This window comes from Anastrepha ludens, chromosome 3 (genome assembly GCF_028408465.1).
Source record: "Anastrepha ludens isolate Willacy chromosome 3, idAnaLude1.1, whole genome shotgun sequence".
NCBI lineage: Eukaryota > Metazoa > Arthropoda > Insecta > Diptera > Tephritidae > Anastrepha > Anastrepha ludens.
Window position 1 is genome coordinate 83,300,953 of NC_071499.1, and position 17,702 is coordinate 83,318,654.

General features: G+C 35.1%; 1 protein-coding gene across 1 annotated transcript in view; it reads left to right on the forward strand.

Annotated features, from left to right (window-relative positions):
• Window positions 1–4,400: 4,400 nt before the first annotated feature.
• The window catches only part of LOC128858295 (tyramine/octopamine receptor-like), a 153,254-nt gene continuing 139,952 nt past the window's right edge, over window positions 4,401–17,702 (forward strand). The window contains exon 1 of the mRNA XM_054094447.1: window positions 4,401–4,640. Within this exon, the coding sequence (XP_053950422.1) occupies window positions 4,586–4,640 (55 nt within the window). The 5' untranslated portion in view covers window positions 4,401–4,585. The remainder of the gene's footprint in view (window positions 4,641–17,702) is intronic.

Genomic DNA, 17,702 nt, shown 5'->3' on the forward strand with positions numbered 1-17,702 from the left:
TCGGGACTCACAGGTGTCTAAAATCAAAAAGACAAATAGGTTCTTGTTGAGTAGAAATATAGTTATCGTATGAACTACGATCTTAAAAAAAAAATAGAATTTGACGAAATGGCGGACGTTCAAAGATGAAGAACCGTGTTTAACCCTTTTTTTACTTCGAAGGTCCCAAAAAAATACAAAAATTTTTTTTTACAAGTGATCGTAGTTTACACGTTAACAACATCAATTCCACGTCATTTGATTTTATTTTGTCAAAGTCGGTTTAGTAGAACCGGTTCATTGTCTATGTGAAGATCATTTTTTGAAGGCTGACAACTTTTTGAACGAACTTTGTATGGCCAAAAAAAAATTTGGTTCTTTAACAAGGATCAAAAATAAAATCTTAAAACAAAAATAAAAAATCTTCTTTCGTTTCCGTTTTACACGCTTTTAAAGAAACACCCCAAAAAACCATTTGAAATAAGACGAGGGCCTTAAGTTAGTTATTAAAATGGAAAGTAGCAATTAAGAGTCGCACAGTGATTCAGGTGAGTATTGACAGGAAATAATCTTATTTTGATGGCATTCTACATTTTAATTAGTTTTAATAATGTATTATTCTTCCTGCATAAAAATTATCCGATTGAATAAAAGCGAAAATGGATTCCAGCAATCAGATACTGAAAGCAATTCTGAAGAAAATAATTATTACGCAAATAAACATTATAAAAGAGAGAGAATCATGCAACCAATGTTGAATTCAGACGACAAAGCTACTTCAGATAACCACGCGTCAGATTCTAGGAGAGAGAACTATGGCCACACGGGGAAGATCAAAGAAATTTAGAAATGTAGTGCTAACACGTTTATTTAATCTTTTCAGACCCATCATATTCGAAAAATTTATTAATTAATACTAATAATATATTGTACAATAAAAATTTATTATCATAATGAAAGAAGTAAAATAAAGGGTGGTTAGGTTTATAGGGCCGGTGTTGATTTTGAATAAAATAAAATTTTTTTTAGGAAATTATTGTTATTTCTCTTTATTATAATAATACTGGTATGGCTCAAAATATACGTATGGAAAAAAATATCGGCCAAATGGCCGCCGCGGCCTCGATGATGCTGAGGCATAATTGAGCTTCTATGCCGTTAATGTGCCGAATTATCTCATCCTTTAGCTCTTGAATTGTTGCTGGCTTATCGAAGTACACCTTTTTTATGAAATAACCCCAAAGAAAGAAGTCCAACGGTGTCGTTGACGTTTAGGTATGGTTCACATTCAACATCGGCCCTTGAAATTTAACCACCCTTTATAATAATAGTAGGAGCACAAATAGTTTTAGTTGAATGGGAAATGTTGAAAGCCTTTTTATTTTGTTATTTGTATATTTTTTTTATTATTGAAGTGTTTAATAAACATTTCATAAAAAGAAATTATTTGATTTCAAAAGCGTAGTTGAAATTTTTCAAATGTGAGATTTTTACTTTTTGCTGACTTTGAAAGTGGTCCAAGTCTTTTTGAAGTCATTAAAGTAAAAACGTTTGTTAATCAGGCGAGTTATCCACTTAATTACGAACATCTGTAATACTTTCTTTAAGCTACTCGATATACCTATTAAGAGATTTTTTTCAAAAGTATATTCAATACCATTTAAAATAAACTTTCTACTTTTTGTAAGAAATTCAAAAAAAGTTTTGTGATCTTTTAGATTTTAGGGATTCACATTTGATGCGCTTTAAAAATGTATATTTAGGTATTTAGTATTAAATTACGAGGAAGAATATAACATAACTGAAATGTGAAAGAGAGTAAAACTAAATAGGAAAGCAAACCAAAAAAAAAACAAGAGTCATCAGAGATGGGGGAATAAAAAGTTTTCGAGTGCACCTTTTTTCACACTGCTCTAAAGTTTCAGTGTTCCCTTTCAATTTGTCACTAAGAAAAGTGCTATAATAGGAATAAGTTTCCTTGCATAAGTGGTTTGCTCGTAGGTGAGAAACGTCATTTGAAGTTTCAAAGTAATGTTCTATTTGATGGTTACAAAGATTTTTTAAAGAACTTTGATTAGATATGAAGCAGAATTCGCATTTGTCGAGTATTCAATGAAACTGAAGGAATGTAATATACAAAGTGGCCAAACTTTGTGAATTTGCTTATTTGATACAATCACATGGCTTTAATAGTCACACCATAAGCCGAAGGACTGTTATTTCATCATCATAAAGTATGCTACTACTGTAATTGCTACCAAAACAGCATTATATATTTATTTATTTATTCATTTAATAATCTAAAAATGTATGAGACGTATGAGGTAATAGCCCAAAGGCATTCAACGAACGCAAAGCATAACACACAAAGGCTTCCTATTTCACGTTCAAGCCTACTAATATGATAAGCAGATGTATCATAATATGTTCTCGAAATAAAATCGGCGTATTCCAGCTTCGAACTCATCAGAGAGTTATGCAACAGCTTTAGAATAAGTGGATCAACAACGTCTGACCTAAAACGTCGAATAAAAGCAAGTGCAATATACTAAGTTATTCAATAAGTCTTGCGGTTCGATAAGAGAGGCTGTGGCTCCTAGAGTACGTACATTTTTTTGTTAAATTGATACACTTTTCATATGAATCTGTCAATTCATTCTTTGTTTACAACTTTTAGTATCGATCAAGGCGAATCTATTAAAGGTGATGTTGGTAAATCAGATGAATTGTTTTTTCTTTCGCCATGTCCATGTGGCTATCAGCTCAGAATGAAACAATGCGAATTTATTATTTTTTTTTTAGTTTCTCAATACTTTGGTTTGACAATCAAATGAAGGGATCAGTGTTGTTGGTCTAGTGCCACCACCTTTAATGGATGCGTCTTGTTATCGACGTGCCCCAGTATGTTCTACAAATGAAAAAATCAAGTGTCGTGCAGTAATTGAATTTTTATTTTTGGAAGGTTTAAAAGCAAAGGAAATTTATGAACGAATGTTGAAAGAGTATAACGGCATTTCTCCATCAATTAGTAGTGTAAAAAGATGGGTTGCTGAATTTTAACGTGGCCGTATAAACCTTGAAGACGATCCACGTGGAGCCCGTCCAAATAAACAACACAACACCAGAAATTGTAAAAAACTACAGGATATCGTATTGAAAAATCGTCGAGGGACTGAAAGAGATTTAGTAGAATCCCTGGGCATCTCACAGAAAGCTGTGTGCACAATGGAGGCCGCATTCGGTAACAATAGAACAAATCAACACTCAGCACTCAACACTCGACTTTCTCAGCAACATTTAGAGCGTTTTCGAAAGAAAAAAAAAAGATTTTGTGCATCGATTCAGCACTATGGATGAGATTTGGGTCTATCAACATAATCTCTCATCAAACAAGAGGCTAAAGAGTGGAGTGCACCTGGTTTTTTTCGACCCCCAAACGGGTCCGTGACCAGTAATCGGCCAAGAAGGAGTTAGAATCAGCTTTTTGGGATGCGAAAAGAATTTTGTTTGTGGATTAATTCCCACTGGTAAAATATTAAATTCTGTATATTATTGTAACCTCTGCGACTAGCTAAAAGAAAAAAAATCGTGAAAAAAGACCCAAAAAATTATTTTTCATCAGGACAATGCACCGTGTCACAAGAGTATTTTGTCAATGGCTAAAATCCATGAATTAAAGTTTGAATTCCGTATTCACCAAATTTGGCCGCTACCTACTTTATTCCGTTTCCACAGCTGACGAAGTCACAACAGCTGTGCGTATGTAGCACTCCTTCCAGATTCTCATTTCAGGGATGGAATTCATTACTTGGAATCTCGTTGGAGCAAGTGTTTTGATGTTGATGGAGACTATACTGAATAATTAATTACAAAAAAAAATTATTATTTCTCGAATGGTCAAAAAAAGTATTGGAATGGACTCGTTTGTTTTGGCTATTTTGTAGATGTTTTGAGGGCAAACACGGTATAACTATTAGTGATACAAATGACACATTTACGCGTAATAAAGACTTTTCGCACGCCAAATTGCAAGAAGTCAGCTCATCGCCATACAACAAGCACGAATAACGAACAATTAACAAGAATAACTGTCCGACTTAGCGTCATCCAACAAGCAATGCAACACAACTCCACGATGCACAATACAAAAAGCAGAGGTGTGGCCAACATCCTGCAAATTGTAACCGCATATGGCTAATTTTTCTTTTCCTTGACCGTTTGATCCATGGTACCAAAATTGTCTGCTCCCATTCATGAGTGAATACAAGCTACTTTTGTTCGGCTGACAAAATGGACTGAATTTAACATTTTATTGAATAATTTGCTCTCATAACTATAAGTATATAAGACTAGCACTTTGAAATAAAAAACTTAATTCTGCTATTTTATTTATTTTTTGCTTGGTTAGCATAGCTGGTTGGTGCATGACTTCCATTCGGAAGTACCCGGTTTCGAAATCCCGAACATGAAAATCAAATGATAGAAAAAAGAATATGTAGAAAGCACACATCCAAGTGAATTTCTGCCATGAAAAAAACTTCTCTTAAAAAACTATTTACCGTCCAGAGGCGACATGAAACAGTAAGCCATTTGTGGCAAAAACATCATGTCACAAACCACAAATAGTAGGAGGAGCTCGGCCAACACACTTAGCAAAGGAGGTATGTGTTTGTTATTAGTACAGGGTGGCTGATGAATTTTGCTACATTAAGAAACTCAAATAACTTTTTTTTTAGTGTATGGAATTCATTTATTTTTTTTTCAAGTTGAAGGTCATTAAATTTTATTAAATGTAGCTTAACTAGTTTTAAAAATAATTGAATTTAAATGCCCCCCATGCTCGTTGACACAAGTGCGGCATCTTAGTAAAAAGTTGTTCATTGCTGCTTTGAGAGTTGCGACAGGAATAGCCGCAATTGTTGCCGGAATGGATTGTTTTAGTTCATCCAAATTTGTTGGCTTTGTTTTATAAACTTCTTGTTTACATAAACCCCACAAGAAAAAGTCAGGTGCAGTAAGGTCAGGCGACCTGGGGGGCCAACGAAATTCGGAGTTTCTTGAAATCAGTTTATTGGGAAATTTTCGTCGCAACTCTGTCATAACAGTCTGGGCTATGTGAGACGTTGCCCCATCTTGTTGAAACCACACAGAGTTGAAAGGAATTCTCTTTCGGCGTAGTTCTGGATAGAAAAATTATTTCAGCATTTTCAAATAACGGTCTCCAGTAACCGTAACGATGTGACCATTTTCTTCAAAAAAATAAGGCCCGACAATACAGCGTGAAGAAACCGCACACCACACTGTCACGCGAAGAGGATGGAATTCCGTCTCGTGGAGTATCTGTGGGTTAGAAGTACTCCATATTCGACAATTTTGTTTGTTCACATTGCCGTTTAAATCGAAATGGGCCTCATCAGACATGAAAAGGCAGTTTAACATGTTTTGGTCTTCTTCCACCATTTGCAGGATCTTCTGGCAAAATTCCAAGCGAATCGGCAAGTCTGCTGCATTCAGTTTGTTAACCATTTGAATTTTGTAGGGAAATAAGTCTAAATCTTTGTGCATTATTGTTTGCAAAGACTGTCGGCTGACACCAAGTTGAGCAGATAAGCTTCTTGTTGAAACCCTTGGATTGCTTTGTATAGCTGCAGCTACAGTAGCGATCGTTTCCTCCGTCCGAACTGGTGGGTTTCGATGATAAGGCCTTCTTGCGACTGTTCCTTGCTCAGCAAAATTATTTACCAGTCTCATTATGGTCCATCTGCTCGGGGGATCGCCGCCAAACATCCGCCTGTACTCTCTCTGTACCAAAACTACGGACTCCAGTGCGTGATATCCAAATTCTTGTTTGCGTGTCCCAGTTATCCATTTTAATAAATTTTAAAGATCAATCTGCAAATTAAAACAAAAATGGAACAGATAACTTAAAAAGAAAAAAAGTTATTCAATTTTTTTTTTGGTAGCGGCTTTCATCAGCCACCCTGTATTATTGATGTCTGTGATTGTGTAATATATGTCGTTGTGTTATTCCGCAGGTCGCTATATCAATTGTAACAGTATGTAGTTGTGTAATGTACGAGGTGTGTTCAAAAAATAAGGTGAACTTTCGGGCTACGTATGTACGATTTTCGATTATTACACTCGTCTTGAAGATATCTTCACGGTCTTAGCAATGTAGCAAATTTAGTTTGTTTGTGAGAGGCATAAATAAGACAAGTATTTTGCGTGTTCACCGATTTTCTGCTACCAAAAAAAATGGATCAAAGAAGTTGCATACAATTTTGTGTAAAAAATGGAATTAAGTGATCAAAATGCTGGAAATGTTGACAGTGGCATACGGTGAGAGTACTCTGAGTCAAAAAAATATTTACAAGCAGTTCAAACTTTTCACAGAAGGTCGAGAGGATGTGAATGACGATGCTCGCTCTGGACGCCCCAACACATCAACAACCGCTGAAAATGTTGAGAAAGTGAAGAACTTTTTTATGGAGAATCGTCGAATCACAATTAGATCAGTTGCTGAAAATGTCGGCATATCGATGGGCTCATCCTCAGCAGCCATGCAATCTTTTCGGAAATTTCGGACATGAAGCGTATGGCCGCGAAGTTCATTCCAAAATTGCTGTATTTTGATCAAAAAAACGTCGCATGAGCAACGCTCAGGAATTGTTGAATGACGTCAAAGAAGATCCAGATTTGCTTAAAAGGGTCATAACTGGTGACGGTTTTGACATCGCAACTGGTAACATAACTGGTATATGGTTTTGGCATCGCAAGCAAAGCCCAATTGGCCCAATGGAAGAGTCCAGAAAAGCCAAGACCAAAAAACACGCCAAAAACAATGCCAAGGCTTTGCTCGTACGGTAAATAAGGAGTATTACCTTGAGGTTATGCGCCGTTTGCGTGAGACTATATGTAAAGAACGCCCTGAATTGCGGGGGAAAAATGCATGGCTTTTGCATCATGATAATGCACCTGCTCACTCATCTTTTCTTGTGAGAGATTATTTGGACAAACACATCACCGTTATCATGCGTCATCCGTCACCGTATTCACCGGATTTGGCGCCTTGCGACTTTTTCCGGTTCCCAAGATTGAAGAGACCCATGAAAGGACGGCCTTTTACGACGATTGGTGAGATAAAAACCGAATCGCTGAGAGAGCTCAAGGACATACCAAAAAGTGCATATCAGAACTGCTTTGGGGATTTGAAAAAACGCTGGCGCAAGTGTATTATATCTGAGGAGAACTACTTTGAAGGAGATTAAATAGAAATTGATGAATAAATAAATATTTTTTGAGAGAAATTCATCTTATTTTTGAACACACCTCGTATGTGTGTTGCTATTGTAGGTGAGCAAGCAGTATGTCACAGCCAGTAATGATTTATTGCCTCTACAACCAAGGAATAAGTTTCTAGCGTTGCTAATCACTTAGCGTAATCGAAAAAAAAATTTTTTTGTTAGCGTAAGCACCTTTCATTGAATGTTTATAATAATTGGATGAATTTAAAGAGATTCAGTATTTATAAAACAACAATATAGTTAAATTGCCATTGGAATATTGAAATTCCTAGTAGGTTGGAGCAGTTGACGAAGTTATGAGTATTTCAGCATATCTCTGTGAGCTTTTTTGTAATAATTATTTATTTATTTCGTTTATTCAGTCTACAAATAATTCTTACAGACTATATTAGACAATTTTTAATTATTAGTTAAAGATTATAAACAATTGTTGCCTAAAATTATATAAACTTAGTCTAAAGTCGAGGCTAGGATAATTGTTGCAGAATCGAATGCATCTCACCATTGGTTCATTGAGAGCATAGTTAGTTCTATACCGTTGATCTACAAATAAGCGAACCTGCCTTAAATTATGGTGCTTTGTTTGATATGTAATTAAACTCTGTAACTCACAGCAATTTATATTGAAATTTAAAAGATTATACACGAAGAGAATCGAAAAGTAGATTCGCCTGTCCTCAAGGCTTTGCAGTCCAATCAATTTGCGTCTGCCTATATAACTAGGGAGCCCTTTAGGCCAGCGCAGCTTACACAACGCATGTTTGGTAAAGACTTTTTGGACTCTTTCAATCTTATTTATATGACATTGGTAGAATGGGTTCCATATTAGAGAACTCTAATCTAGTCGGCTTCGAATTAAGGAGACGTAGAGTGCTTTCAAAGTAAAGGGGTCTGAAAAGTCTTCCGTATTACGACGTAAAAATCCAATCATAGAAAAAGTTTTAGAGATAATATAATCAATATGTTTCGAGAACGTAAGTCCTGAATCGAAGATTATGCCCAAGTCTTTGATTTCCTCTTTCCTACTAAGTGTAATATTGTTCAAAAAGTAGTTATAGATGAATTGATTAGGTTTCTTCCTGTATGATACCACGCAGCATTTGTTGGTATTCAAGTGGAGGTGGTTCATGGTACACCAATCTTGAAAATGTTTGAGATCCTTTTGAAGATTGGAACAATCTTCAATACAGCTGAATTGTAAAAATAACTTAACACCCTCTGCAAACATTAAACATTTTACATATTGAAATATTTTAGGTAAGTCGTTTATGAATATTAAGAAAAGAATTGGCCCATAGTGAGTCCCTTGGGGTATTCCAGACCAAGCATCAATTAATAATGTAGATTTAGACGATGCAATTTTAACAAATAATTTCCTTCCCGTAAGGTAGCTTAAAAAGAATTTTAAAAGTGTTCCCTTAATACCGCATGCACTCAGCTTCTTAATGAGGATAGAATGGCCGACTTTATCGAATGTCTTTGAGAAATCTGTGTAAACGACACCTAGTTGTGCGCGATTTACAAAAGCGTTAATAATGTTGTTTGTGACTAGTGCCAAATTAGTACAAGTGGATTTTAAGGGGACAAGGCCATGTTGGTACTCGCAGATAAGATCACTAATACGACTTAACATTTTAACTTTGAGAATAGAATCAAATAATTTCGAAATGATGCTTTGTTTAACTATTGGGCGATAGTTGCATGCGTGATTTCGGCTTCCTGACTTATAAATTGGCGTGATTGCGCGTATTTTCCAAGCATCTAAGAAAATCGAATTGTTTAGACATTTATTGAAGAGAATTGAGATCGGTTTCGCTATTGAGGTGGAGACGAGTTTAAAAAATACGGGGCAGACACCTTCCTTACCCTGTACAACAGCCAACAACAAAACAAGAATGCAATATGAAAGACAAAGAGCTAAAGAATATTGGATTACCAGCCGTGTTTTTCCTAAAAGCCACTTTTTTTGGGTTTATATCTAGTATTTTGAAGTTTTTCTGATTTGGTCTCAAATGGATCTAAGTATATTATTTGAAAAAAAGTGTTTAAAACTACATTTATAATTAGTTATATCTTTAAGAGCCTATAATAAAATTGAATGGCTCACATTTTTGTACAACATTTTAAAACAATATTCCTTAGCCGTGTGGGTCATTTTGCCCCTTGTTTTCAAAAATTTCAAAAATATAAAATTTTCTCGGCCGATGGGGGGTTAAAATGTTCCAAAAAGTATTTCCCTAAAAATTTCAGTACAGGCCTTCTCAGATGCAAATAATATGCGATAACGAACAAAAGTTACCATTAGTTTATTTCTAAAATTATGCCCCTTTTCACTCTACACTAACTAAGAGTTGCAGATACCGATTTGAAATCTCCAGACATACAACCCTGTCTGCAGCTGTAAGTATTTCAAGCACGATTTCTTCACTCCCGATTTACACGATATTTATAAACTGGTGGATAAAATTGAAAAGCGACAAAATTAAATAAGCCCGAGCTTTTTGATTTTCTTAGTATAATTCCTTCTTATATATATTTGAACAAAAAACATTTTAAACCAAATTTTTTAACAACTGTTATAGCCAGTGTGAAATTTTTTTTTCTAAAATATTTACTTTTTTGTTTCAAATGTTGTAAGAACCTTAAGTGTCATCGATTCTTCTAGTTTTACTTAGTCGACACAGAAGACAAGTGTTAAAATGTTTCGTCTGTTTTTTCTGCTTCATAACAGAATTGGAATCTTCACCTTATAACCTGTATTCTCATTGGATTTGGAACGCACTATAGAAAAGTGGTCACAAGTGTACAGGGTTTGATTGAAAAGTAATGAGCCTTATTTTTTTAAGCAGTTTTATTAAACTTTTTGGCTTATACAACTAATATTCTTCAAAATAGGAACCTTGAGCGTCAATACACCGCTGGTAGCGGTCCTTCTACTGCAGGAAACATTTTTTAAACTCATCCGCCGGAATTCGGCTGTCACAGATTTTTAAATCGCCTCGATGGAGTCGAAATGCCTCCCTTCAGCTTTCTTTTTAGGCGCGGGAACAAGAAGAAGTCCGGAGGGGACAGGTCTGGGCTGTAGGGAGGGTGGGGAAGCACCGGAACCCCCATCTTGGCTAATGCAGAGGTGCAGAGGAAGGCGGTGTGCGCCGGCGCATTGTCGTGATGAAGGGTTCAATTGTTGACGAGGTCCGGCCGAACCCGGGCGACGCGATTTTTCAGCCGAAGTAGCACTGCTTTGTAAAATGCCTCGTTTACAGTGCTTCCTGGAGGTACAAACTCCTTGTGGACGATGCCTTGAGAGTCGGAAAAGATGATCTACTGCATTTTCGCCACTGCAAAATCCTAACACACTTTTAAAACAGCTTTCACGCGCTGAGCGATGTGGACTGCACCGCTGTTGCCAGCGAACTGGGACCGGTTTCTAGTGGAAGGGGAAGGTCCAATGATCATTTTCCCCCACCAGCCGATTGGGCTGATCGCTTGGCAGACGTTCCGCGCGGGAAGGCTCATTACTTTTCACTCAAATCTTGTATATATTATATATACATCCGTTTATTTGTTATGCAGATCCTACAAAGACTCAGTTGGTTTCATTAATCTATTTTGCTTTCTGGCAGCGTAAGTGATCAGCCTGCCGCTACCAGTTCTAAATAGTGTGAACGCCCACCTGTCGTTGCTTAGGAACCACGCCTTCTAACTGTTTAGAGCGCCGTGTTCCACATTTTTTCTGCCAGGATCACACAGATGGCTGAGGGCTTCGCTCAATTTGGTGTGTCTGCGCTATTCCCGCGATCCCCCGCTTCCTCTTGCTGGCGCCAGTGAAGCAATGTGTATCTGTGCCTTTTTCTTTTTGTTTTTTGCTTGTTTTAGTAGTCACAATGCAAGTAATGCACTGACTTTTGTGCGGGAGTAGGGATTGGAAGGAAGGAGGAGAGATTTTTTTTTAGCAACTAGGAAAGTAGGTAAGTTTTGAAGGGGTCGTGCTTTACGATGGCAGGCTAGTGCACTTACGCTAGACTACCGAGGCCGCTGTGTCTCAATATAATATTTTGAAATACAAGCAGCTTCACGCTCCCTTTTAGAGGCTAAAGACGCTTGTTCTACTGCCATGAGATCAAGTAAAAATTTCCAAAAAAATCCTAAGTCAAGATTGTATTTCCGTAGACACAGCCATCCAGCGAAAAAGTGAACTTATCTACAATATATTTTTTATTAAATATTTTTCCATTTAACATAGACACTATTAAACTCAAGTGAGATTTTAAGTTGATTTTAGTTAGTATGTTGATCAGCTAAACAGCAGCCAATTAGTAAAAAACGCAAACGCAGCTAAGAATATTGTCATTTACCAATTCCAACGAAATTTATTGAGCATTACATTATGAACACTGTCCACCCTCTTTCGGCAATTTCGTTTAAGTGATTCCAAATATTTTTATTACTGTGTATTTCTCGGTGTAAGCGTTCACACGCAATCATCCCAATTCACTGAATCACTGAACGATAAACACCGCGATGTAAAACTGATAGCTTTTGCGATAAAAGCATCTTCATCAAAATTCACAGTGTTTTCTGAATTTAACGAGCATTGCTTATGCGTAATAAATTTGAACGATTTGTAAACGTGCTGTAACAGTTATGTCAACAGTAACGCCAAAATTAGTCAACTGACCAAATAACAAACACAAACTAGACATATTTGATAAAGTACCAATTTACCCACACTGAGACACTTCTATGCTTTTTCTTCTCATTGCATCTCGCAAAGGTTATAAGAGAACTTTTTTGCATGTGTAAGCATATACTTGTAGATGAGTAAACGCATATGGCTTTATTTGCATAGGTATACTCGTGTGTCAACTTGTTGCTGTATAAATATGTATGCGTATTGTCTACAGAGGATAAAAGAGAAGCAAGTAGATATTACTATGATTAGAAAATGCATTTCCTATCTATAGCGATGTATGTCTGTACTATTTAGTATATTCTTATCTACAAATAGACGGGGAAGAGGAAAAAATTCTTTTAAATTGAATAAAAGACATTTTAAATAATAGTTATTTGCATATCTAATGGTAAAAAATCTCGCATGCATATTTTATTTAATAAAATAAATATAGCTAAAAAATATTTTCATAGGGGAGGTGTCAATAAAATAAAACCAAAGAATAAACTCAAATCATCATTCAGTTATCTTTCCTCTACATCCCCGGATACATTTTTACACATTACTGCTGGAAATTCTGTTCATTTGCTGTACAACTAACAGCGCTCTTAAATACATAGTCTTTATCAATCGTAAGAACACGAAGTTCAAACACTATTCGGGTGCTGCTAAAGGTTGCTGCCGGTTCATTCATAACTTTGGCACGCAGATGCTGTAAATTTCCTTTTAAATAGTCGACATGAGAAAGGCAGTGATTCAGTTTAGTCGAGCGCGTAGTGAAGTAAATAACGGTAAACAAAGTGAAATGAAGTCCTGAGCGAGACATAAGCGATTGAGGAAATGTGTTTTAAATACTGTGACAAAAAGTTGTTGACAATATTTATATGCGTAAGAGTGCGTAAATAAATTTTATAATATTGATATTATGGCGGCGGATGTAGAATAGTGGATTTCGAAAAAATTCAATCAATGGATGCATAAATGTGATTGCAAATGTAAACTAGTGATTATCGCATATGAGAACAAATAATACAAAATTAAAACAAGTTGTAAAGAAAGTAAATAACAGTTGAGCTCTTAAACATTACTAGAAAGTACGGCAAAGGCAGGCCGAAGATTGTGGTTTGATGATCAGTGCGAGTACTTTACTTTTACTTTACTTGAAAAAAATATAATTAAAGGGCAATTAAAGCTGTTTTTTTAAACACATGTACGTAACCAAGTGCAACTAGACTTTAAGCTATCATTTCAAATGCTATAGCCACGTTCAATAAATAATAAGGAAGTGCACTCAATTAACTGGTGACCGGAAGAATGGAGAATTCGTAATTGAATTCAATGAAAATAAAGTGCAGCTAAAGCTTAACGGAATAAGAAAAAACAAAATTTGAAATTCTTGAGCATGAATGTGCATCAAAAATATTGAAAAGTGAAACACTTAAGAGAATCGCTCTAGAAAATGGATAACTAAGTGAAACTGTATTTACGAAAATATAATAAGCAAATGAGCCTCGCTCCAGTAAAGCATATTTTATGGGAAGAACCAAATAAATGCTTAAATGAGTCAAACATATTTTTATGAAAAACAAAACAAGAACTAGATTAATCAAAAAAAATATACAGCAAAAAATTAATTTGTCAGTATGATATCCTTATCATTATGTCAGTCACTTTGGAGTAAAAAGTTGTATAAATATATAGTTCTATGAGTAATATCTCATATTTTCCCAGATAGTTGCATTAGAGTAAATTGCCTGCCACTAGACTGTTCCGGCAGTCCCAGGCTCTTTATTGAGCTTATTGGGATATTTACACCTTCTATTCAAGATTATACATGCGAATCAACATCTGGTGCAGAAAAATCCGAGGAATTGTTGTGTTCTTAATAAAGGGTTTTCCAATAAGAGGTGTTATTTTGATATTCAAAAAAAGTGCTATTTTTTAATATAAATCGTCGGATGTTTATTTCATTAAAAAGAGGAAGGTATGCCGTTAATAGTGGAAAATAACATCAGGCAATTGACCTCCACGACCACGCTTACAGGACAATATCCTTTTCGTGACATTTTCCACAACCGAATCGCAAAGTGGCTGCCCTATGTCCTCGATAGCCTCACGAATTTTACCTTTGAGGTCTTGAATCGACGCTGGGCTGTTCCCGTAGACCTTCCTGTTCCCGTAGACCTTAAATTACAAGACCTCGGAGGCCAATTGTGACCACCTCTTCGAGACTTGACTCGAAAAAAATGCATTAGTATCAAACCGGAAGTCGATATTTTAGCTATAAGCACCAAACTCTCCCAAAGTGTAATGCAATGTAATTATATTTTAAACAACAACGGTAAAGTTTTAGACCTTGTGTTTTCTTCCAACGATTTGAAAATTACTTGCGCGAAGTGTGGCACTCCAATTTCGAAGAACACTTTGCATCATAAAGCCTTAGTTATTCATTTTAAATTTGTTGTAATTTTGATATTCAAACAGCTGTTCATGGGGCGGAATGCAGTTATTTAAAGGCTGTAAAAGTTACTTTGATGAAATCTATTGGAGCGTTTTGGATTCATCAAGTGATCCAGTTTCAAAATTTTTTCCTTTATTGAAATCAGTTTCCAACAATAAACCTACATGGTTTAATCCTAGGTTAGTCAACTTAAAAACAGAAAAAGGAAAGCTTACAAAAAGTTATAGCTCAGTAATTTAAAAGACGACTATGCACAATTTCTTAAATTAGGGAAAGAGTTCAACCCCTTTCACAATTTTTTATTCACGCAATATATGCATTTTATTGAAACGAGACTAAAGTCCAATCCTTTTAGTTTCTGGCGTTACATTAAAATCAAAAGAAAAACTACTGGTTTCCCTACTAATTTAACATGTGATGGAAATGATTCTGACAATGCCCAAAGCTCGTGTGACTTGTTTACTCGATTTTTTCAGAAAGTGGAACAACATCAAGACGCACACCACAAATAGGAGGAGGAGCTCGGCCAAACACCCAAAAAGGGTGTACGCGCCAATTATAGTAGTAGAGTAGTGTGATAGATATAAGCCTACGTTATTTCCTACCCTACCAGCTTCATCTTTGTAAACTATCAGTTCCTTTGAGATTAGTAACGATGATGTGCTTCGAACGATTTCTAAACTTAAGCCTAGCGCTAAATAGGATAGTCACATCTTTTTAAAACTTTGCGCGGATTTACTACCTCGACCTCTGTTATTGATTTTCAAAATTTGTTTAAATAGAGGAACTCTTATCGATTCATGGAAACTTTGCTGGATTAAGCCAATCTATAAATCAGGTGATCGGAATGCCGTTTGAAACTATAGGCCTATTATAAAGCAGGCCACTATTGCTAAGTTATTTGATCACATAAATAAGGGTATATCTTATTGCCAGCATGGATTTTTCCCCGGCAGTTCGATCTGCTCTAATCTTGTTTTAGCTATAAATCAAATAGTAAGTGCATTTAAAAGATATACCCAATTAGACGTAATTTACACAGACTTTTCGAAAGGCATTAGATTTAAAATCATAGTCAATGCATGGTCTGGTATACCCCAAGGAACTCATTGCGGGCCTTTGCCATTTATTATCTTTATAAATGATTAACGTCATGTCAGAACTTATAGTCGGATTTCGATGCCTTCAAAATTGGTGCTCATCAAACCATTTATTTCTGAATGTCAATAAATATTTTAGTTTAACTACAAATTAACTAACTACATCCTATGTAGGAAGTGGGAAATGAAAGATCTTAGTGTTATTTTATTATTTTATATTAAACTTTCGGTCACCAAACATATTGATTATGTGATATCTAAAGCAATTACAATGATTGCTTTCATCAGAAGGCCATCCACTGACTTTAAAACCTGTTTTTAGAAGGGATAACAATAGAAATAAATATAAAAAAATGTATGCATTGTTTATTAGTACTTAAACTGTATAAAACTGTGTATTTTAATTTTTCTTTTAATATTTCAAAAATTAGTATATAAAAAATCATGGGACCCAAAGTACAATGAAAAAAAGTTGCTCCACGGACTGCATCTTTTCTCCTTGAAATAGTGATAGATCTGTAAAAAGTAAACGAAATCTTGTAAAATAAAGTTATAGTTAGAGTTTGTCGAGCTGGATTTTTGAAAATCGAAAAATTTTGCAATTTACGGCATTTTAAGAAAAAGTAAGCGTTTTACGTCATAAATGTCACACTTTAATTATGTGTATACAATTGTTTAATAAAAATATCAAAAATCAAATCTATTGAGAAAACACTTTCGAATATTAAAAAAAACCGCATCAAAAAATATTAAAAACAGTATGAAGCAGACCATGCCGGAAAGAGTAGTTTCGAGAAAAACGAGTTTAATGTTTGGGGTACAGGAGCGCGCGGACCGATCTCTACCTAGTTAATGGACTGTACAAGCTATAGTCTTAAGAATTTCCGAATGAAAATTTCACACCATGTTCTTAAGATACCATACTTTCAAAATATCAAAACAAAAAGATTTTTTGAAAATTCTGGACCCTTAAAGACCATCAATATTTGAAATGCCTTAGTAGTAGGCAATTTTTCCAATTTTTCAACACATTTTCGATTGTATGCGCCTGTATTTCAGCTATGACATCGCGTATGCTGGTCTTCAGTGCATCAATTGTTACTGGTTTGTTAGCATAACACTGGTCTTTGACGGCACCGCACGGTTTTTGGTCGGTCAAGCGTTGGTTTGTCAATAAGCAACCCAGTTTCTCTTACTTTTTTCGCAAAGTAACGCACATACGCTTCATTCGGTGCTTTTCTTCTTCCCATTGCCGTACGTAATTTTCGTACACATTACACATTCTGCAACATTACCATGATTTTCAAAGTAATGCCGCAATATTTCCCAGCGTTCTTTGAGCGTATACACAACCATTTTCGTTCAGCGGAAGAATAAAACTAATTTTCAGTCAAATCAGATGACAGCTAAGTGTTACCATTCTTCAAATAATACCTAGTTCAAATCCGTAACGATAGATGGCGGGCCCTGTATAAGTCGCCGTAAATTACTTGGCTTACAGTCAATACATTATGGGCGAATATATTTCTCAATTATATTTGTCTTTAATATCATTAACTGGTAATATCGATTATAAGGAGTTTCAAAACCATATTTTTTTCCATAGTCTAAGAATTAATCGTTTATTTAACCTTTCTAATAATTCTACCAATTATGCATTTATTGACGCACAGCTCGTCTTTAACTTCAGTGATAATATTGTAAAATTTAAGCTTGATCTTTTTACCAAATTTAATTAAGTGAGTTAGTTTGTAAGAACATTTTTGTAAACTGAGTAAGTAAATAAATAAATAAATAAAATAAATAAAATAAATAATATAAATATATATATATATATTATATATCCATTATTTTGAAACGACCTAACTTGAAAAAGAGTGCCGCAAATTTCAGAAGCTCTCCTACCTTATAACAAATAAAAAGAAAAAAGCTTTAAATATAACCGGACTTTTTTCTATTAAATGTTAAATTATTTTATTAGTACCAAAACAAAGGACAATAGTTAAATTAATACGCATTTAATAATGTTTTACGCATATCTGAAAAATATCTAAGAATTGATGCACAAAATCTTTAAAACAGAGCAGGAGTCGTCTGACTCCATTTCGTGCGGATCAAAACCTCTTTATTATGATTTGAACTTGAAATGATAAAGTCAGAACTTAACTTGACTATATATTTGCATA